We start from the raw sequence: 22,348 nt of genomic DNA on the forward strand, positions 1-22,348 counted from the left end.
ACGGGCCTTTTTGCCCAAAGCTCCGTATGATACTGGGTTGCTGAGCTAACGGTCGACTTAGCCTAAGGAGGTCTCAGGCTCCTAGCTTGAGGCATTACTCATGGGCCAAGATAGTCAAAGACCGAAGGGTGCATTGGTCATTCTATCATAGAGATATGACTGGTCCTCCGCTATTCATGTTATCCATGTCGATCAAGATACGTCAGTTGGCTTCAAAGCTAGTGTAGGTGACCGAGTCCAACTCGGGCATTCTGGCTTAACATCGCGCAAAAGCTATGATACTTATCCCCTGATCTTAGGCTACTAAGATCACGGAACAGCTAACAAACATTATCTCGCTTTTCAAATGTTTGTACAGCGGATATTGAGGGATAAGATCCCTAAACGTATGGGAGATCAAACTCCTCTCATGCCTATAAATACAAGTCATTTATCAATACTAAGGTAATCGCAACTTTTGCTATCTAAGCTCTATTTTGTTTACATCTTCCTTCTCTGATTACTGACATATAGAACATTCTTAAACTCTGATTTAAGATCATGATTGAGAGGGGGAGGGTTTAGTTCTTCGAAAGAAGTGTGGGCCATGGGCCCACCTCCATCAGTGGAGAAGTGTGGCCTGTATCTCCTATGCAGGAGAGGCGTGCTTGAGTCAGGTCCGTGCGCGGTGATTACCATGAAAGGCGGGATCACGCCATAAATGGGACGTGCTTAGTGGGGCCCTCGAGACATGTCTACTAGACAAGGAGGACTTGATGAGCGATTTGCTACAGGCGACTCCGTGCCTCACTCTCGTCAAGCTAATTTTCATCCCAACAGTTACCCCCAAAATTTGCGTGTTGGATCCTCTCGGGCCTCGAGAGGGAAAACGCTTGAATTTTGAATTTCAAAAACTTGGCAGTTTTGACGTTTTTCAAACCGTGCCTTCTTTTGGGAACATCAATCAGCCGTCATTCTTTATGGGCAACTCTGACGGACGCGTCCTTCACGGTTCCCGTTGCCCTTTGTCCATGCTCCACGTGGTGGATGCATTCAATGTCCCTTAGGTTTTTGCGCTTTCTCTGATGTGCCTATATAAGTGCGGGCTTTGAGTGTATACCTTTCACTTTGGCTAACTTGGAGAATCACCGGACTTTGTCTTCTTCGCGCTTTCATCTGCTAGATTTTTTACCTTTCTTTTTCAACAGAGCAGTCTACCTTGTTGCTGCTGTCCTAGAATATCGCCAATTCCTTGGATTTTCCAACCCCTTGGTCCCTCTCTTGGATCTACTTCTTCCCTTTCTCCGGCCAGTAGCCCCCGCTTGCGCTTGAGCGTTGCCCACTGCCTGCTTCATGCCAGCACCGCTTGTCTACCTGTGCAGTTAGCACCAGAATTTACCTACCTCATAGGTAAGAAGAAACCAGAGTTGCTCTCGGCCCCGAGTAAGGACAAAGGCAAGCGCGTTGCTAATCCCTCCAGTGAAGACGTCTCTGATGTATATCTTGGCTGGCGGTCAACCCTCACTGCCAAGGACATTAAGTGCTTGCGCGATGCATGTGCCATTCCTAATAACGTGGTCATTTGGATCCCTATCAGTAGCAAGGGGGCTACTCCTTCCGCCTACAAACACGAGGTCGCCGTGTATGAGGCGATGTTCAAGGCGGGGTTGTGCCTTCCGCTTCCTCCGGTGATTCGCGAGCTTCTCGTGGAATTGAATTTGGCTCCTAGCCAAATAAAACCCAACGGATGGGTACTGCTAGTATCCTTCTGCGTGTTATGGTCGATGATTTTTGGGCCTAGTCAACAGCCGTCCGCAAGGGAGTTCTTGAGCCTTTATAGGCTGTTGAAGTTCGGCCACGGTTGGGGCTTCCAAGGACATCCCTCGAAATTTAAAAAAAATAATGTTTTTTAAAATTAAAAACATTAAAAAATGTTAATTTGAGGTTTGACCAATCGGTCTGGGGGTGGCCGTACCACCCCCATGGCCAAAGGGAGTGGCCCAAATGGCCAAAGGGGTGGCTACCCCCCCCACCCTTTTTTTTTTAAAAAAAAATTTTATTAAATATAATTTTTTAATTTTAAAAAACATTATTTTTTTAATTAAGTATATGGACACATGTCAAACTACGATTGGTGTTGATATGACATTCCGTCAAATTTTGGATGGAGGGACCATCTCCATCTTTAGGCAAACCAGAAGGACCTCCTATGACAAAAAGTAAATCATAAGAGTCAAAAAATAAATAAGTTAAACGAAAGCGGTGAATAAGATATTTAACCCTAATTTAAAATACAAAATACTTTTATATGATTTCTATATATATATTAAAAAAAAAAAAACTCTTGTCATCTTTAAATAAAATCAAAATAAAAAATCACTTTACAATATAAATATATCAGCATCAAATAAGTTTGAAATAACGGGCTGCTAACCACCCTAACAGTTAACCGTCTAACCACTAACTGCCTAGGCGGTGTGGTTAGCGGTTTTAGGATTGGGAAACACCGCTAACCGTCTATATATATATATATATAAATACATGAAACGACGTTTTTTTGTGTTTAAATGGATAAAAATATAGAAATAATGTCGTATATAGTAAAGTATTACCCTAGAAGCGAGGTTGTTTTGGTTCTTTATTTAAATTATTATTATTAATTTTTTAATTTTTTAAATTTGTTTCTTTTAAAAAATAGTTTGCAGTTAATGGCCAATTATTAAATAGCTGCTAACGGCCAGTTAAGTGCCTTAGCGGTTATAGTTAGCAGTTTTACCCCAAATACTAACTATAACTACCTTTTCACCCCTATCATAAAATACCCGGTATTAGTTGGGCTTCAATCCGATCCATCCCCACCAACCCCGGTTGTCACACCGTTTTGGTGAAGAATCCCGCCCAGTGCGCCCACTAGGCCCGCCCAAAACCCTAATTCCCAACTCCTATTTACACCGACCATATCATTTACATTTCACTTGGCTTCAATAAAAAAACCCTACCAAAACCCTTTCAGCTTCACTCTCTCTCTCTCTCTGATTACAGTTGAAAGAAAATGCCGCTAGGGGAAAGGTCAGGGCATAAGGAGTCTCGGTACTGCGGGGTGGAGACTGAGTTCAACGATGACATTCCTCAGCTTTTGGCTTACAATATCTCTTCCGGTGGCTTCGATTTCGCCGTGGCTCCTCTGGTTCGTGCTACTATTTTTGCTTGCTATCATTGCTATTCTTTTGTACATTTTCATTTTGTTAGAAATGTTCTTTATCATTAATGTGAAATCGTTGTTCACTTTGCCTTATTCTTGTGCAAATCGCACTCTACACGCAAATGAAAGTTATCTGTAATGTATATGGTGGTGAATTAGTGTAGATGAGCGCATTGCGTTTGTATTTGTGGTATGGTGGCCAATTAGCCAGTCACATGGCAGCTTAATGGCTGTATTATTGTGTGAATGGTCAGTAAGCTCACCTAAATGAACGTTTTGTTTGCGGCCTTTGATAGTGAAGCTGTTGGCTATGGAGTTTCACTGTGGAGCTGTTAAGTACATTCATATCAATTTGTACTTCTATGTTTTTTGTTCAGAGTAATTAGCTATGTGTGTGATTTTAAGTCATGCTTGCTTGATTTCAAGTGATGGGGAAGATAGGTTTACGCTGTATGTAGTGGCGAATTAGTGTATATGTAGATGAGTGCATTGTGTTTGTATTTGTGGTATGGTGGCCAATTAGCCAGTCACATGGCAGCTTAATAGCTGTAAATTTTGTGTGAATGGTCAGTAAGCTCACCTAAAGGAACGTTTTGTTAGTGGCCTTTGATAGTGAAGCTGTTGGGCCATGGAGTTTCACTGTGGGGCTGTTAAGTACATTTATATCAATTTGTACTTCTTCTATGTTTTTTGTTCAGAGCAATTAGTCATGTGTGTGATTTTAAGTCATGCTTGCTTGATTTCAAGTGATGGGGAAGAAAGGTTTACGCTGTATATAGTGGTGAATTAGTGTATATGTAGATGAGTGCATTGTGTTTGTATTTGTGGTATGGTGGCCAATTAGCCAGTCACATGGCAGCTTAATAGCTGTAAATTTTGTGTGAATGGTCAGTAAGCTCACCTAAAGGAACGTTTTGTTAGTGGCCTTTGATAGAGAAGCTGTTGGGCCATGGAGTTTCACTGTGGGGCTGTTAAGTACATTTATATCAATTTGTACTTCTTCTATGTTTTTTGTTCAGAGCAATTAGTCATGTGTGTGATTGTAAGTCATGATTGCTTGATTTAAATTGATGTGGAAGAAGATAGGCTTATGATGTATATTGTGGCGAATTAGAGTATATATAGATGAGGGCATTGTGCTTGTATTTGTGGTATGGTGGCCAATTAGCCAGTCACATGGCAGCGTAATGGCTGTAATATTGTGTGAATGGTCAGTAAGCTCACCTAAATGAATGTTTTGTTAGTGGCCTTTGATAGTGAAGCTGTTGGGCTATGGAGTTTCACTGTGGGGCTGTTAAGTACATTCACATAATTTGTACTTCTTCTATGTTTTTCGTTAAGACTAATTAGCGATGTGTGTGATTGTAAGTCATGTTTGCTTGATTTTAAGTGATGGGTAGGAAGATAGGTTTACGCCAGAGGCACAGACTTACACTGAATTGATTGATTGTTTTCAATGTTGAGCAAATATACTCTGTCAGACTTGGTATTGATAATAACTCATTATGTCACTCTATGTTACTTCAAGTAAATTTTAGCTTTGTAATGATCGTGCTGTGCATGTTTGGTTATTTACCAAGAGCTTGGAGGTATTATATGCTTTTGGTGGCCAATTAGCCAATCACATATTGCCTCACAGCTGCTGTTTTATGCGAATGGTCAGTAAGCTTACCAACAGCAGCACTTTTTTTATGGCCTTAGACGTGAAGCAAAAAATTGGTTTCACCTTTTGGCTGTCAACTACATTGTTATGTGCAATAATCATGCTATGGCTTCCTTTGGACCAAGCATCTTTACGTTAGCAACACCTTCTTGGACACTCTGTATTATTTTCATTAGCGCTTTTGCCACAGTATTTGATACTTTCGATGGTTTATTGTAATGCACCAGTATTTGGAACTGGTTTATTTAGTCACATATCATTAGAGATGTTTTGGTCATGAATGAAAATAATTGGTGGTGTATTCTAGATTAAAATGGTTCGTGGTAGTAGTTGAGTTTTGAGACAGTTTTTCTGTTTTACTTAGCTTCTAGTGGCTACCTAGCCATTTAGATGTTGGCTGAATGACTTTCATTCTTTCATTTTGTGTGACTGGTAGTAGGCTCACCTAATTTGTTGCCAGTAAAGGCGGTGAAACAAGGCATAGGCAGGGGCATGACCGTTACGAGATCCTTCAACTCTATCCAAACAAAGCATAGTAATTTGTTGCTAGCATTTAATTGTGAAGTGAGACATTCGTTTCACATATAATTTTTTTTTTTTTTTAGGGGGGGGGGGGGGGGGGGGGTAAGTACATCAAATAAGGATTACAATTAAAAACAACAAAAAATAGCTAGGCAACCCAACAATAAGCCCATAAATAGATAGAGGAAACATAAGAAATGAGAGAATGCATCAAATGAATGACACAGACCTATGCATACTTGGCACGAACACCAAAAATTTTGGTTGCCAGTAAAGGCAGTGAAACAAGGCATAGGCAGCGGCATGACTGTTACGAGATCCTTCAACTCTATCCAAACCCCTTAGAGAAGCGGGCGTAAATAGGGACATGACCCACAAGATACCCTTTAACGCTACTTGAACACCTGTTGGGTAACAACTACAGTAGGAACGAAGAAACATAGGAAGGGAATTAGGGATAGACAACAAGAAAGCAACAAAAAAGTAACAAAAAATACAAACAACAACATTGGTGGAGGGTGGGGCGGAGGAAGGCAAGGTGGATACGGTTGAAAGCCAACGCGTGTAAGCCACTCGTCGGCGCGTGAAGACCATGCGTTGGTAGTGGATGTCGGGAGGCATAAAGCAACCTTAGAAGTTGGTAGCAGAGGTGGAAGATGGCGGGTGGGAGGAAAGGAGGCGTCATGCTGGCGTGTGGTGGTCGGATGGAGTTGTTGGTGGCAGCTAGAAGCTGAGAGGCTCGGGAGTAAGGTGGAATGGCGCGTCTGGGGGTGGAACTTCCTGAAGTGAACAAATTTGGTTTTGAAAAAACCAAATCCAAAAACTTCGAAAAGGAGGTAGATTTGAAATTGGGAACAGTTGGAGGAGGCGTAGAATGGACAATCTGCAGTAAAGGAGGAGACGACGGAGCTGTTGAAACAGGATAAATCGCCAAGGCGATGAATAGGGCCTCCTCCAAAGAGGTAAGTAGGGCCTCCAAAGAGGCAGTTGGAGCCTCAAAAGAGGCGGGAAAAGGAGGGGGGAGGAGGACGTGGGGAGTAGAGGGGAAAGGGGAGGAGGAGGGAGGAGTATCTTGGTTGTGTTTCATGGGTTTGAAGGTTGGGGTTAGAGAGAAGAGAGAGTGTTGTTTCACATATAGGTCTTTTTTAGTTAATTGTATGGCTTTTTTAATTCAATAAATTTTGCATGAATGCTAGTAAGTTTGCAATATGGGCAAAATTCCACAGTTGTTATAGCATTGGTTGACAGAATTCGAAATCCTTGTGGGTGGACCAAGGTGTTTACAACTAGTTACTCTATGGTGAATGATTATCAATGCCTTTAACTTATGTAACATGAAGGAAGAAACAAAATCCAGAAAGCTTGGTTTAAATAGTAATAGAGAAGTAATTCATAAGAAAAAGTAATAGCGAAGTAAGATAGAAAAATTTCTTATGTTAGTTCTCTAAATGTAGGCATATAAATGGATCCCACATTCATTTTTGGAATGATGCTAGAAATGGTTCTCAAGTTGTCTTTCCTTGAACCTATTCTATAGCTTGTCAGAAAGATACCTTAGTGTCTTATTACTTGGACTTCTCCAACAATTATATCTATTGGAATCCGACTTTCATTAGGGTAGTTCAAGATTAGGACCTGGAGCCCTTCATCTGTTCCTTGACCTATTATACTCCTAAAAATACCCATTCAAGGGAGTTGGACAAAATGTTGTGGACCCAACATGCGATCACGGGTTCCTTTGGCGGTCTCGCTAGTGGCTGGAGCCCTTCAGTACTGGTTGGTTACTCCAGTTGAAGAACGTGATCACTCCTCCTTCTCTACAGATTTTGTTGGGGAGGTGGTGGATTTGGTTCCCTTTTCTTTTGGGCTTTCACTGGTGAACCATTGTGGCTTTGAGCCTAATTGGGCTTGGCAAGACGGAGGGGTAGATGGTTTTGCTTCATGAGAATTCGAAGTGAAGGAGGTCACCAATTTTTTCGTAGAATTTCCTTATGAAGAGGCTCTCTTCCAAGTCGTGTGCTTTGCTGAATAACCCAAGGGGTTTCTCTTTATCAAAAAAGGTGGTGCAGGGGGACGGTTCTAGGAAAGGTAAGGATAAACGTGTTAGAGTTTTTTGACACCGTTGTTACCTGACATTGTCTGGAGCTGGATATGTTCTCGGTGGTGGAGCCCACTTCGTTGAATTGTTGTCCAGCGGTAAAGAATAAGAAAAAAGCTGGGACGCTGCCTTTAGACTGGGGTTTGCAGATTGTAAAGGAAATCCACCATTTTGTGGGGGCTTTCATGTGATGGGTTTTGAAGAGGAGCTCCTGGTCATGTTTGTGGCTATTGAAGCGAGCAATTTTGAGCAGGGAGCGGGTTCTTGTTTGAACCTAGGAAAAAAAGGTATTAGAGAACCAAGAAGGTTATCCTGTTCCATTAATTATGATGCGTACAGTGGCAGTTCTTTCCGTGGTAGGAACAATGGGAGGGTTGAAAGTGGGTTTTTTGAAGCCTAAGTTGCTTTCTTGGAATGCGAGAGGGTTGAATGAGGGTGACAAGTGGTTGAGAGTCAGAAATCTCCTTAGGTAGTTGAAGGTGGACATTATCTGTTTATAGGAAACTAAACTGGAGGTTATTTCTAGTAGTGTTGTGAAGCTTGTGGGGATGGCAACATGTGGATTGGTGTTACTCAGCTTCAAGAGGGGGAGAAGATTGAGTGTGTGGGAAAGTTTGTTGTTTTCTAATTATAATAGTGTTAGAAGGTCTCTTTGGGAGGAGTTGGTTGGCCTAATTAGTTGGTGGCATATGCCGTGGTGCATTGGAGGTGGTTTCAATGTCACCCGTTTTCCTAGTGAAAGATTAGAGGAAGCTTGTTATTGCCCCGCTATGATGGAGTTTTCTAACTTTATTTTTGAGCATGATCTCATGGATCTTCCCCTTGCAGGGGGTCTTTTATGTGGTCTAACAATAATAGTTATTTTTAATAAATTATTAATCGTCAAAAAAATGTTTAGAGTTTTCATATTTAATTTGTGTACCAAATGTATGACATAACCTCGTTAGTTTGTGCATTACTCAAATTTTCTTTCAATGCTGATAGTTGTTATATTTGTTCTTTTGTAATTCTGTGTGGTTGTTTGACTGTGCCCTTCCATCCGTATATCTCAAACTTTTGCATCTCTTGTTTCATATATCATTTTCATTTCAGTAGTTTTCTTTCTATCCATAACTCGGTTCCATGCCACTCAAATTTAATCTCACTTATCTAGGATAAAACATGGCAAATACTTTTTTTTGGGTAATAGTTTCTTTTGAATGTATTAGATGTCTGAATCAGTTTTTTTTTTTTTTTTTTCTCTTCATTTTTTTAAACTTTTCTTTTCAATACATTCTTGCTCTTGTATGATATTTTGATGAATGCATCTTGTCCTGAGCAAAGTTGGTACATAATTTTTTGATAAGTTTCTTGAACAAAGTAGGTTGTGGGGGGGGGGGGGGGGGGGGGGTTCAAATTGCATTAGATGTAAACTTGTTACTTTTACCATCCATGAATAAATATTTTAATTTAACTTTGATGCCCATCAAACCCACATTTCAGTTTTTAAAGAACTATCAGGATTCCAAGCACTATAATTTCTGATTAGTTTGCTATTTGGTGAGTGGGACAAGCACGGATTGGACATCTATTCCTACTGTGGGGTTGCTAAAATGTGGATTTTGCAAAAGCATGAACGTGATTTATGGGTGTAAGAACAATCAATTTACAAATGTTGCATTTTGATCGCACATGTACACACTCTCTATTTGATCAAAGTCAAGATTAGTGTACGCGAAATTTGTTTTTTGACTTGGGAATAAAAGACATATTTCTTGTATGTTTGAACACACAATAGCAGTTACATATTTATATGACATCATGGTGTAGATGGATCCCGCTTATCGGCCAAGCTTAATGGAGAAAGGCACTGGTGGATCGGGTGTTCTGCCCTTTGCTGGGTCAGACTTGGTTTTGAGCCCATCCCAATGGAGTAGTCATGTTGTGGGTATGAATTATTCTCTACCATTATTTATTGTTAGCAACAAGGTGAGATCTTGTTAAGAGTGTAGTTGAATTGGTGATCCAGCTGGCTAAGGTCATTTAACGCATTGTTACTGGTTATAGAGAGATTATTGCAGCTGCTAAGGTCATTTCTACCTATTATATTTATTGCTCTTTCATTATGATGTGCCTTCACCACGAAATCTTAGGGGATGCTGCTTGATTAAATGATAGGCTAATTTGTTATTTTTTGTTGTATCCATTTGGCACTGTAAATCTTGGAACTCCCTTAGAAAGTGGGCTCTTAAATTTATTCAGGAAAAATTAGCTCATGGATTGACTTGGACTCGGAGGATGAGATTCTTCGGATGGATTCTGAAACCACTCTGAAGCAAGAAGTAGCTTGGGCTTCTCATCTTTCCCTTCAGGTTTGTGACATGTTGATAATTTTGCATGCCGGATGCACTTCAATGAGAGAAATGAACTTGTGAACTATTTCTCCTTCCTACAAAACTGTCTTGCTCACCTAATTATCTGTCCATAATATTTTTCCCATCGTGAAAAGGGCACCAAATTATCCCTTACTCTGATTGAATAACATGTTTAAGAATTGTTCCCTGCATTCCATCCTCAAGCTATGGGTGGACAATTTTGGGAAAACTAAATGCATGGATATGATATGTGAATTCTTTACTTGAGTCCTAAATATATTAGCTTTCCCAAAGAATGTCTTTTTGGGGCTATAAGAAGTACCTGTATTTGTCATCTGATTAACATGCAACAAGAATCAAGTATAGTGACTAGTTGATGAGGTCCATTTTATCTTTACTAATTCTAATACTGAATATGTGATTGAAGCTTCCGTATGCAAGTACTGTAATATATCCTATTTGTTTGAGGAGTGTGCATTTATGGTGGTTGCAGTATGTGTCATTCTTTGACATGTCGTCGTTTCCTGAAAAACCCCATTTATATATGTGATTAAAGGCTAATGTTTTTCACTGTTTACCGTTTACTTATCTGCTGCAGGCATGCCTTCTTCCTGCTCCTAAGGGAACATCATGTGCTAATTATGCTAGGTGTGTTAATCAGATATTACTGGGCGTAAACAATATGCAGGTGCCACTCTATACCAAATTTGTACTTTTTTTTTTTTTTTTTTAAATTTTCTTTCTGTCTCATTATTTCTTTGTTCTTATTACTTCCGTTTTAAAGTTGTGGCTTAGGATTCCCTTGTTGAAGACAGATGATGACTATATGGATATAAACTCCAATAGTTTGGTGAGTAGTCACCTTCAATTGCACTTAATCTTACCTTGAAAGATCTTTTGTACTCGATCTTAAATATCAAATCGAACTCTTTAGCAGACAGTCTATGAGCTTAACCCAACACACCAATAAAATGACTCTTTGACTGCTACATGGTGGCCAAAGTAATTATTGAAACTGTGGCCTTTGTCCCACACTGACCCTGCAGGTTGGTGAGGTTACGGCCATATGACCCACAAAGCATGACTATAAATTTGTGGTCTTGTGTTGTCTTTGCCTCTTGCGGGGAGCTTGCTTTGTGCTTATGTTGGTGTGTTTGGACTGAGTTAAGAAGCCAAATGTTTTGGCCCGTGCAATGTCCTCTGAATGAACTTGAGGTTTGTTTTTTTTTGGGAGAAACTTCACTTAACTACCCTAAATTTTCATCACTTTTGCAATTACCTCTCCAAAGTTCAAAAACTCTCAATTTAGGGTATCGAATTTTTAATTTTTTGCAATGTTCCCCTTCCGTTAAGTATGTCAAAATTTTCAAAATACTCATGTTTTTTATTATAAAAAGTAAAATCAAAATTGCAAAGTTCAGGCATTGGTCAGGATTTAACGGAATTTTTAAAAATATCTACACTTGACTCTTTGCAATTTTTTTATTTTTTATTTTTTACACAAGGGTATTTTGGAAAATTTGATAAGATTTGACAGAAAATCCTAATAGAAAGGGAACATTGCAAATAATTGAAATTTTGATATCCTAAATTGAGAGTTTTTGAAATTTGGGGGGTACTTTAAAAACGTGTGGAAGTCTAGGTGGGGGTTTTGTGAATTTTTTTTTTTTTTTCCTTTTGTGCCTGGATGACGGATTCTACTTCTTGATCTTGTTGGACTCTTATGAGTCGTATGAGACTGTTTTTAGCACCTTTTTTTGTGAATTTAACGGCTATTTTGCATCAGGTGAAAAAGTAAAAAAGAACTATCAGAAATGATGATCGACTTACCTAACAATGACCTTTTTGATTTGGACACATAAAAAATGAGAACTGAAGGTTTAGAAATTGTCAAGAAATGGCTGTTTAAGGTGCCTACTATATTTTTGTTTACCTCTTTGTTTCTGCCACACAGGTTGATTCCTGGGAGCTGTGGAATTCATTTCGTATGCTTTGTGAACATCACAGTCAATTGTCAATTGCCCTTGATGTTTTGTGAGTTAAATAAGGCCTATGATCCATTGTATTTCTATAAAGCTACTATTTAGAAGATATTGTGCAAGAATGACCACCTATTATTCTCAGTACTAATTGTATTCACCTGTTCATAGGAGTTCACTACCTTCAGCAAACTCACTTGGACGTTGGTTTGGAGAGTCTGTAAGAGCAGCGATTATAGATACTGATGTCAGTATGTCTTTAAGGTTTATTATCATCTCTTTAGAAGATTAAGCATACTGCTTTTTTACTTCACCTATGTGATGAGGTTGTTGTTGCTTTGGCAGTCTTTTCTAACTAATGCTAGGGGTTATCCATGCTTGTCAAAGCGCCACCAGAAGCTAATTACGGAGTTTTTCAACCATTCTGTTCAGGTATCTAGAATGGAATTCAAACTTCATCAACTCTTACGCTCCTGTGGAGAATTTTTTTTTTTTTTTTTGGCTGCTCATCCCCCACCTTGAGGGTCAAAAAACCCTGGTAAAATGCTGTGAGGAACTTTTGTATCTCAAAAAATGGCCTGAAATGAAGTATGAGAGTGATAGATTCTCTTTGGGTGATGATCCATTGCATATCAACGTGGTACTTGGTTCCATTCTGGAATTGACTGGTATTAATTGGCTTTTTCCATCATGGTTTTAGATCCAAAAGGTGTTGGTGTAACATGCATGGTAATTGTTGCACGCGAAGAATCATTATTTAGATGGCTTGTGAAATTTTGATATTGCATCAAAGTACTTCAAATTTGATGCAGTCTTTGTATTGAATTGAGAGTGATAGTCCAAGTCAGTGGTCTGTCTTATATCTCGCAATTACTTCACTTTATTTCAAATTTTAGTAATCTGTGTCCTTGGAAATGTCTATTCTCAGATTGTCATATCTGGAAAACCAGTACATGGTCTTCCAAAGGGGAGTGCAGATTTGGCTGCCAATAATAATGATAGTAATTTCGATGGTGAGTTCCTACCTCTGGCTAGTAAGTGTATGATGCTGAGTCTTGTTGGAAATTGGTTTAGTAATTATTTTTTTGGAGAAAGAAATATAAATGGTTGAATGGGACAATTGATATTTTCTTCTGTTTTTCTTTAGAATGCTAAGGATTGAGCACTAGTAACATGAGTTGTAGTTTATGACTGCACATGATATTGTGGTTATCATGTCGTAGTATCTTTTTTGTTTCTATCCATTATAATCTGTTGTACATCAGATTGGGTCCTGCAGAAGGTGAAGGATTGTGTGGGAATATCGTGTGAGGGGTTTGAAGAGGAAAACAAGGCTTTGTTTACAGCCATTGAAGCAAGTCATTACGAGGATAAATTGGCCTCCTTTTCCAACCCAGCTAACAAAGGTAAAGGAGAATTAAAAAGATTGGCATGTTCTTTTAATTATGACTTTGAAGATGGAAGTTCTAGCCAAGGCAGAGAGTTCAGGGGAAGGATTTTTCAGTTCATTATGAAGCCTAGATTGCTACCCTGAAATGTAAGAGGGTTGAATGAGGGGAATAAACACCTAAGAGTTAGAAATTTGCTAAGAGAGTGGAAGGCAAATGTTAATTTTTTTAGGAAACTAAATTGGCGCATGTCTTGTAGTGTTGTGCATATTTTTTGGGGGTTGCCAACATGTGGATTTCTGTTGTTTAGATTCAAATGGGGCTTCTGGTGGGATTTTGCTCATAAGTGGGATAGGAGGGTGGTGGGAAAAAGTCAAAGAGTTTGTGAGGGAGTTTATTGTTGCCCGTTCTTTTAAAAATTCTAAAATGTAGTCCGAATTTCAATTAAGATGGAAAGTTTTTATGGGATGAATTGGCTGATTTGCTTCGTTGGTGAAACTTTCCGTGGTGCATTGGAGGAGATTTCAATTTCACTCGATTTCCGAGTGAGAGATCAGGCGAATTCGTCTGTTTTTGTCCAGTTGTGGTGAAGTTCTCTTATTTCATTTTGGATAAGGGGCTCATGGTTATTCATCTTGTAGGCTAAACATTTACATGGTTGAACAATTTGAATCCGCCCTCTTGGCATAAAATTGATAGATTTTTCATTTCTCTTGATTGGGAAGCCCGGTTTCCTAAATCGTCCCAGATGAGACTGCCATGACTTTCGCTGGAACATTTCCCTATTCTTCTTGATTGTGCAGGCGTTCATGGAGGTAGAAGGTATTTCAAGTTCCAAAATATGTGGTTAAAATCATAGGGTTCTTTGGATAGGGTGAAACAATGGTGAACTTCTTACGACTTTCAAGGTTCTCTGAGTTTCATTTTGGCTTGCAAACTTAAGGCATTGCAAGCTAATTTATGAGTTTGGATTCAGATGTTTGGCAACATGGAGATAGAAAAAATATTTTTTTGATGATTTACGAGTTCTTGACGGTTTGGAAGAAGAGAGCTTTATTTGATGAGGAGAAAATGAGGAAGGGTAAAGCTGTTAGTGATTTGGAGAGGATATCTCTTTTAGAAGAGGTGAGTTGGAGGTAGGAACCAAGGGTGTTGTGGTTAAGAGAGGGTGGCAAGTGCATGAAGTTCTTTTATCGACTAGTCAACTCGAATATAAGAAATAACTTCATCAATTGAGAGATGGATGTCTTTGCTTTGATTTTTAATATATTGTACTCCTTTATATTGAGGGCGGGGAGGTAAAGAGAAGCTTTGTTGGGCCATCTCTAAGAGAGGTTTGTTTGACGTTAAATCATTCTACAATGCCCTTGCTCCCATGATGGTTCTCCCTTACCGTGGAAGCATAATTGGCGGAGTAAGGCTCTCTTGAGAGGAGTGTTGTTTACTTGGTCAGCCGCCTTTGGAAAGATCCTCACTTTGAATAATCTAAGGAAGCAACATGTCTTTGTGGTCGATTGGTATTGTATGTGTAAGAGGAGTGGGGAGTTTGTGGATCAACTTCTCCACTTTGAGGTTGCTAGTGCCTTGTGGGGTGTTAATTTTAGTCGTATTGGGCCGTCTTGGGTTATGCCTAGAAGCGTGGTAGACCTTTTCGCTTGTTGGAGAGGGTTATATGACATTTCTTAGAGTGCAACAATATGTTACATGATGTTGCCTTTCCTTTTGTGATGTCTTTGGAGGGAAATAAATAATAGGTTTCGAAGGCTGTAAGCGGATGGTATTGAAACTAGAGTCTTTTACCTCTCGACAACAGTTTTAGACTTTCCTAATGTACTTGATTTTCATGCTTTTCTTGATTTTTTTTCCTTTCTAGCTAGGTGTTTCTCTTTTATACTTGTGTAGTTGGATTGCACCTTTTTGCGCTTTCTAATAAAATTTTGATTACATATTAGTGGAATGCATCTTTTTTACGAGATGAATAGGATTGGGAGGTAGATGTTGTGCTTGCATTTTTGAGTGGCGTTCTTTGTTTGGTTGGCTGTGTTAGAAAAGATTCTCACTGTAGATAACCTAAGGAAGCGACATATCATTGTGATAAATTGGTGTTGCATGTGCAAGAGAATGAGAATCTGTTGATCACCTTTTATTCCCTGTGCGATTGCTAGTGCCTTATGAAATATACTATTTTCAATCTTTTTGGGTTAGATTGGGTCATGCCTAGATGAGTGGTAGACCTCTTCACCAGTTGGAGAGGGCAATCTGGTAGTCTTCATAGTGTAGGACTTGTGCGGCAATGTGGAAGATAGTTCTATCTTGCCTAATGTAGTGTATTTGGAGGGAAATAAATAATTGAAGTTTTGAATACCGTAAGAGGATGGTGGTGGAATTAATGGCTTTTTTCCTCAATACTCTACCATTGGTAAACGGATCCTCTCTATTTCAAATGAAATGGAGAGGAGCCAGTTCCTTACTTTAAGAGGGGTAATATTGTCATTTTACTTTTTTGGACAATATTCCCCCTCTAGAATAAGGGACTGATTTTGAGGATCTTTCTCCCTACCACTGACTACTGACTACTGCCTTTGATTGCTTTCATTTTTCTAGCTTTCATGATTTTCTTGACATTTTTTCTTTTTCTGGTTTTTTGTTTCGCTTGTATACTTGGGTTACGCCCTTGTACTTTTTAATGCATTTTGATTACTTATCAAAAATAATTTATTCTTGCCATTCAGGTGTACATAGACATCCCCTGAGGTCATATTTGGACTATGTTGGTTATCTTTATCAAAGAATGGATCCACTTCCTGAACAAGAAAGATTTGAGGTAGCTTGTTGTCCCTCTCTCTCTCTCTCTCTCTCTCATATGCACAGAAATGGTAGTAAGTCTTTACCTGTTATTGTTTTTCTTTTGAGCATCTATCTTTTGTATGTATTGCACAGCTTGGTTACAGGGATTTTTTACAGTCGCCCTTGCAAGTAAGTTTTTTCTGCCTGGTGCTATATTTTTTTCACACTCTTATAGTAATTACAAGCTGGGCCTTTCTATTATTTGAATGCAGCCTCTGATGGATAACCTTGAGGCTCAAACCTATGAGACATTTGAGAAAGATGCAGTGAAATACATTCAGGTATGACTGCGTTCTGTGATTCTTTTTTTCATGTAATTTTTTTTTTTTAAGTTCTGATGGTTGGCAGTCCTGTTGATAGGCGATAGTCTATATCTTTAGTAGGTATACAGACTATGATTGGCAGTTTTGTGGTTGTGCGATGTACTATTTATATGGCGTGATTGCTACATAATTGCAACTAGTGATGGATTTATTTGTTTGAATTAATATTCATGCTCTTTATTATTTGCTAGTACCAAAGGGCAATTTGTAAGGCTTTGCAAGATAGAGTCCCTGATGGAAAGGCATCGATGATAACCACTGTAAGAGATCCATGGCTTTTGCAATTTTTTTTATTTTTTTTATCAGTACGTCCATATATGTACATGATTTTGTTTTTGTAGTCTAAAACTATGACTTGATTTGATTTTCCTTAATTGTGTGGCAAGGTATTGATGGTTGTGGGAGCAGGACGTGGACCTCTTGTTAGGGCGTCATTGCAAGTACATTCCTCTACTTGCTGCTTATTTGTCTTTAGACTGCATTCTGCATGGTGAAACTTAATTTCTTTATTATTTATGTTCTATTTTCCTCCTTTTCATACATAGGCTGCTGAAGAAACCGGGCGCAAGCTTAAAATTTATGCTGTGGAGAAAAATCCTAATGCAGTTGTTACACTACATGTGAGTCGCAGATCTTTTTGTTTTGCAAACTGTGGTACCTTGCCAGAACTTAGTTAACATGCTGGAAAATATGCAAATAATTGTCATATTGGTTCATAAACTACTGAAGTCAATTAGACTGATTCTTTTTTAATTTCTGATTTAGAATTTTATCATTTAACCTAGGTAAGCAGATAATTCAAATGCTTGGTTTTCCTTTTTTTTTTTTGACCCTTCTAGCTATGTGGTTTTTCTTGTATACTTCATGTGTACCTGAGGGCGCCTTATACTTTTTATGATATTTCAGCTACTTATCAAAAAAGAAGTTATCTTTTGAGCATTGCCATTGCTCACCTTTTACTAGCACTGTAACATTTTATTTTTTGGAGCAGAGTCTAGTCAAGCTAGAGGGCTGGGAAAACATTGTTACCATAGTTTCTAGCGATATGCGGTACTGGGATGCTCCTGAGAAAGCTGATATTTTGGTATGTGCATATTACCGTGGCAAATCAATTTTTATATCATTATACCCCTTTGATGCCTGCTTATTTCTTTGCCCTTTTGTTTCTTAGGTTAGTGAACTGCTAGGTTCTTTTGGTGACAATGAACTGTCTCCTGAATGCCTTGATGGAGCCCAGAGGTTTTTGAAAGATGATGGGATTTCAATACCGTCCTCGTAAGTATAGTATTCTTTTCAAGTCATTGATTTTTATACTTATATAAAAAGTATCTAGGATTGTTATACTTGCTGAGGAATTTGGATGGGCGATATGCTTGTTTACTTAATGGTTGGCATGCATATAAGGAAAGATCAATGGGCAATATGCTTCATTACTTAATGGTTAGTAATACTTGGTATTCATATACCACACTCCATCTCTGTTTCTGTCTCTTTTCACTCTCCTTTTCTTATTGGCTGTCTTTCAATCCTATGGTTAGGCTTTGTGGTCAATTGGGATTAGTTTCATTTAGTTCATTAGCCTTTCAATAAGATCTAGTTTAGGGCTGGCAAACCGGGTTGGCCTGCTTGGCTCACCAATCCGTTAAGGTTCACCCCGGACATGACCTGTTTAGTTAAACGGGTCAAACCCTTTAACCATGATACGGCCCACTTGTTTAACTCCTTTGGCCCAACCCACAAGACCAGTACCCGTTTCGACCAAAACACAACCCGTTTGAACCTGTATTTATTAGATAAAAATATATATAATTTCATAAATGTGTCAAACGGGTCAACCAACGGCACTGAGCTCTGCTTTCCAAATCTTTATTAGTGAATGGGAAATGGTGAAAATGATATTGCATTGTACTGCCAATAAGGGTTTACATGGTAAAACCCCCATTGAGCAGTTGCCCCTTGTCAGTTGTCAAGTGTTTGCAGAAGTTATGCGATTCAGTGGCAAGAGAGATTGTTCTCTTAAGTCATTCTTAGGCCAATGGTTGCTCAAGGGGTTGACTTTTCTCCAAGGAAGCGGTTTGAAAGTGCAGTTATATACCAACTATTAAAGAGTCTTGTTGAGCAGAATAGAAGTTGACTCATTTATTGATGCCTCATTAGTATTTTCATATAATATGCTTCTTTCATGAAATTATGATATGCCTCTTTCAGATACACAAGTTTCATTCAACCAATAACAGCTTCAAAGCTGTATAATGATGTATGTCCCTTGTCTTTATGCTCTAAAATTGTGTCTTTATTTTCTAATTAAAGCATTTTGTTTGAACTATTTCGGGTTACCTTGCAGGTTAAGTCACATAAAGATGTTGTGCACTTCGAAACTGCTTACGTTGTCAAACTGCACAATGTAGCAAGGCTTGCTCCTTCTCAACCTGTGAGTTTTTCTTTCGGATGGCTTTCTATCCTACTTATGAAAAGAAAAAGGCATACTAACCCTAATGTGAAAACATTATTTGGTCTATGCTTGTCTTCTAATATATTGGTACTTGTTTGTTATAGTATTTAATTGATATATTCTTAACATGTTTTATGTCGTCTCACGTGGCAATATTTTCTTCTCCCTAGGACACTTGATATTAATTTGTTTGTGTAATTCCTTTTGTTTTCCACTTTGACAGGTCTTTACATTTACTCATCCAAATCGGTCGACTAACAAAAGCAATCAGCGCTACATGAAGCTTCAGTTTGACATACCCAGTGAGACTGGATCTTCCATGGTGCATGGTATGGGATGGCTGAGTTTTATTTATGTTCTGTAGTTGAAGATGAATTGTCCAGATCTATCATTTTGCCCATGAACTTGTTTTTGGGGATGTTGTCCTTTTACTCCTATGAATATCAGGCTGGTACTCCTACAATTATCTTGAACCAGTGTAGGAAATTTTCAAAATAGTAGCATAGGATAAGAAACATGCTGTTGAAGTCCAGGTGATAAATTTAGAAGGTTTATACATTTTTACCTAGCTCAGCTTAGTTTTAACCACCCAAACCAGGGTGTAGGGCACCATGCCTTTAATCCACACTTCATTAGTTCTTTTTCTTTAATAGTTTTGGATAAAGTCATGTTAATTTTTCCCCAAATGCCGAAGAGTTTTTTATCTTCTTTTTCCGGTGGGATATTTCAGATTGACCTCTTTTGCGCACCTTATTCACAGGATTTGCTGGCTATTTTGATGCAAAATTATACAAAGATATACATCTTGGTATTGAACCAACAACAGCAACACCAAACATGTTCAGCTGGTAAGGCATCTGATTCCCTTCTATTTTACGTGCGAGATACTTTTTCACTTCAATCCTGTGATCCTTAATGTAGCACCCAGCAATTGCTATTAATAGCTCAAATATGTTTTGGGATCTCCCGCTTCTTTGTTTCCAACCATATCATGTAATTCAGATCTCTCTCATCTGCTCTCAAGTACACAGTATGGCTTTTTATTTGTGGGCTATACGATGTGTGTGAGGGAGCTCAGTTATTAACCAATTTTGGTGAAATATTGTCCACACTTTTAGACTTTTAGTACAAAGGGTGAAACGCCTGAGGCCGAGCGCTTCCTTCTTGAGGTAGGGGTGGCGTGGTATTCCACGGGAGAGGTTTAATCGTGGCGCACGATAGTGTGATAGGCGCACATTAGCAACATGGGGGCTGCCACAACCGCTCTGCTGCTCTAGCTTTCTGCAGCCAGAGCGAGGGATTGCCCTACATTTCCTTTTTTTTTAAAAAAATATTAATTTTACTATTATATCCCTATGTGTTTTTACCTATCGTAAAAAAGTTTTAGTAAACAAAAAAAAAAAAAAAGTAAAAGAAAATATATTTTGTTCTCCGTATATAACATTGGCATTATATGCTGAAGATGAACCTGAGGTGAATTATGTGATGGTTCTTTTCTGAATGCTTGGCTGTTGATTTTCTCCTTGTGTTATTCAGGTTTTCAATATTTTTCCCACTGAGGACGCCAGTAGTTGTGCATCCTGGTTCTTCTCTAGAAGTACATTTTTGGCGTTGTTGTGGTCCTGCCAAGGTAAATTCTTTTACTACACGTCTAGGATTTATTAATATCTTTTGTAGATTTATTATTTGGGAAAAACCAAATTTAGTCCTTATGTTTTCATGTGATTTTAATTAAGTCCTTTGGTTTTCATATGATTTCAAATAAATCTCTGTCGAGTTATCCAATTAATTGATGGTATGCCATGTCAGACCAATCAATTAATGCCACATGAATCTTGTTTGGCACGACATGTGCCAATTAAAAATGTACTCTAAATAGCGACTTCAAAAATTTAAAAGCAATTTTTTTTTTTTTAGAAAAAGAGGTGGCCAGCCAACTTTGTCACTTGGCACGTACAATTGACATGACTTGTCAAATGAGTCATAACATTAATTGATTGGTTTGATATGACATACCGTCAATTAATTAGACAATAAGTTGACAGAGATCTAATTTGAATGAGAGGGAAATTTAAGAACGTAATTATCAAAATTGAAAATTCAAAGGATTAAATTAAAATCGCATGAGAACCTAAGGACTAAATTTGATTTTTTTTCTTTGAGCACCGTTGTCAAACTGTGTTGTCCAAGTACAATAGCAATGAGCAGGAAATTTTGGATAATTCCTAATGATGTTTAGTTGTGGAATGCGGCAGGTTTGGTATGAATGGTGCATTACATCTCCTTCCCCGTCATCCATTCAAAACAGCAATGGACGTTCATACTGGGTAGGCCTCTAGTATTACTTGATTCTGTATATTTGTTTTCATGATCCAGACAGTTTTGATGTAACATTAACATACCGCTAGAGGTCAAACCCGTTGGGTGCTCTGAATCTTGTATTCATAATGTCACTCAATTGTAATGTACAATATAATGTTGAGATTCTTCTCTTGTTGTGTCAGAAAAATTGACTTTTTTGAGCCCAAGTGTTTTTAAAATGCACTTGAGAATTACTTGCTTTAAAGACGCTTATCAATTTACCTCTCAACCTAATTTGAAGGTTAAATTTTGCTTAAAAATATATTTGAGCATAGGTCTTAATTTAAAGATGAAATATATGAGAGCCATTCAATTGGCTTTCTGAAGAATTGGTACCTTTGGGGTACGTAACCCTGGATGTAGAATATAAACTCTTGGAATGGAATAATTCCGTAAGATAGCTGATGAAGTAGAGGTATCTCGATTGAATTCCTTTCTTTCCTTTTCCTCCATTTGTGAAGACAAAAAATAAAAATCAAAAATCAAAGAGGATAAATTAGATGAAGAGGATGAGGTTTTTAAAGCCTGTTCTTTTGTTTTTTCGATTTTTTTTTTTTTTAAAAAAAAAATTCATAATATTGATTCTATGGATGGTCAGACACCCGTTGGGTTAGCCACTCGTTAAATATTTTCTTATATACATAAATTTTGGATATTTTAGATATTCTGATTCAATTTAAGTGAGTGCATTTGTTGTTATCAAACAAAAGAATATCGATGATTATTCAATTCTAACATTTTATTTATTTATTTATTTTTATATTTAGTAATACCCATTTCTATTATTATTATTATTTTTTTAATAACTATTGTGTACCAAATGAGGGCTTAGAGCATCTAGTCATTTTAGCTACTAAAAATATAATTTTTTTTTTTTTTTTTTTGTATTTTAGCTATTAGTTTTTTAGTTTTTTTTTTTGGTATTCAACTCTTTACTTCATTTAAATATTGTTCTATTATTTTTTATTCTTAGTACGAGGGAGAGAGAGAGAAAAGAGAGAAAAAAAATAAGGAAAAACTTTATTTTAGACCCTTGAACTATCACGTATTTCGAAAAGACATCCTAAAACTTAAAAACTTTTAATTTATATCCTTAAACTTTTAATTTCAATCAATTTACCACTTCCGTTAGTTTTTGCTGTTAACTTCTGACGGAAATGCCTAAAAAGACCAAATTACA

At 38.0% G+C, this 22,348-nt stretch overlaps 1 protein-coding gene across 3 annotated transcripts; it reads left to right on the forward strand.

Annotated features, from left to right (window-relative positions):
* The first annotated feature begins 2,935 nt into the window (after positions 1 to 2,935).
* On the forward strand, positions 2,936 to 21,298 carry SKB1 (SHK1 binding protein 1). Of its 3 annotated transcripts, XM_059604632.2 has the most exons (24): positions 2,936 to 3,166; positions 9,274 to 9,391; positions 9,706 to 9,815; positions 10,417 to 10,506; positions 10,603 to 10,668; positions 11,773 to 11,852; positions 11,969 to 12,044; positions 12,143 to 12,229; positions 12,726 to 12,810; positions 13,063 to 13,203; positions 15,918 to 16,009; positions 16,126 to 16,161; positions 16,245 to 16,313; positions 16,547 to 16,615; positions 16,742 to 16,795; positions 16,901 to 16,975; positions 17,347 to 17,439; positions 17,527 to 17,630; positions 18,564 to 18,612; positions 18,700 to 18,786; positions 19,031 to 19,136; positions 19,568 to 19,655; positions 20,344 to 20,437; positions 21,063 to 21,298. In XM_059604632.2, exons 1-24 carry the CDS (start codon positions 3,032 to 3,034, stop codon positions 21,144 to 21,146), a joined length of 2,088 nt encoding a protein of 695 aa, XP_059460615.2. In that variant the 5' UTR covers positions 2,936 to 3,031; the 3' UTR covers positions 21,147 to 21,298. The 3 variants fall into 3 exon arrangements, with proteins under 3 accessions (XP_059460615.2, XP_059460616.2, XP_059460617.2); XM_059604633.2 differs by lacking the exon at positions 13,063 to 13,203 and having other exon boundaries at positions 2,937 to 3,166; XM_059604634.2 differs by lacking the exon at positions 9,274 to 9,391 and having other exon boundaries at positions 3,078 to 3,166.
* The last annotated feature ends 1,050 nt before the right edge of the window (positions 21,299 to 22,348 follow it).

Source organism: Corylus avellana, chromosome 9, assembly GCF_965113065.1.
Source record: "Corylus avellana chromosome 9, dhCorAvel1.hap1.2, whole genome shotgun sequence".
Taxonomy (NCBI): Eukaryota; Viridiplantae; Streptophyta; class Magnoliopsida; order Fagales; family Betulaceae; genus Corylus; species Corylus avellana.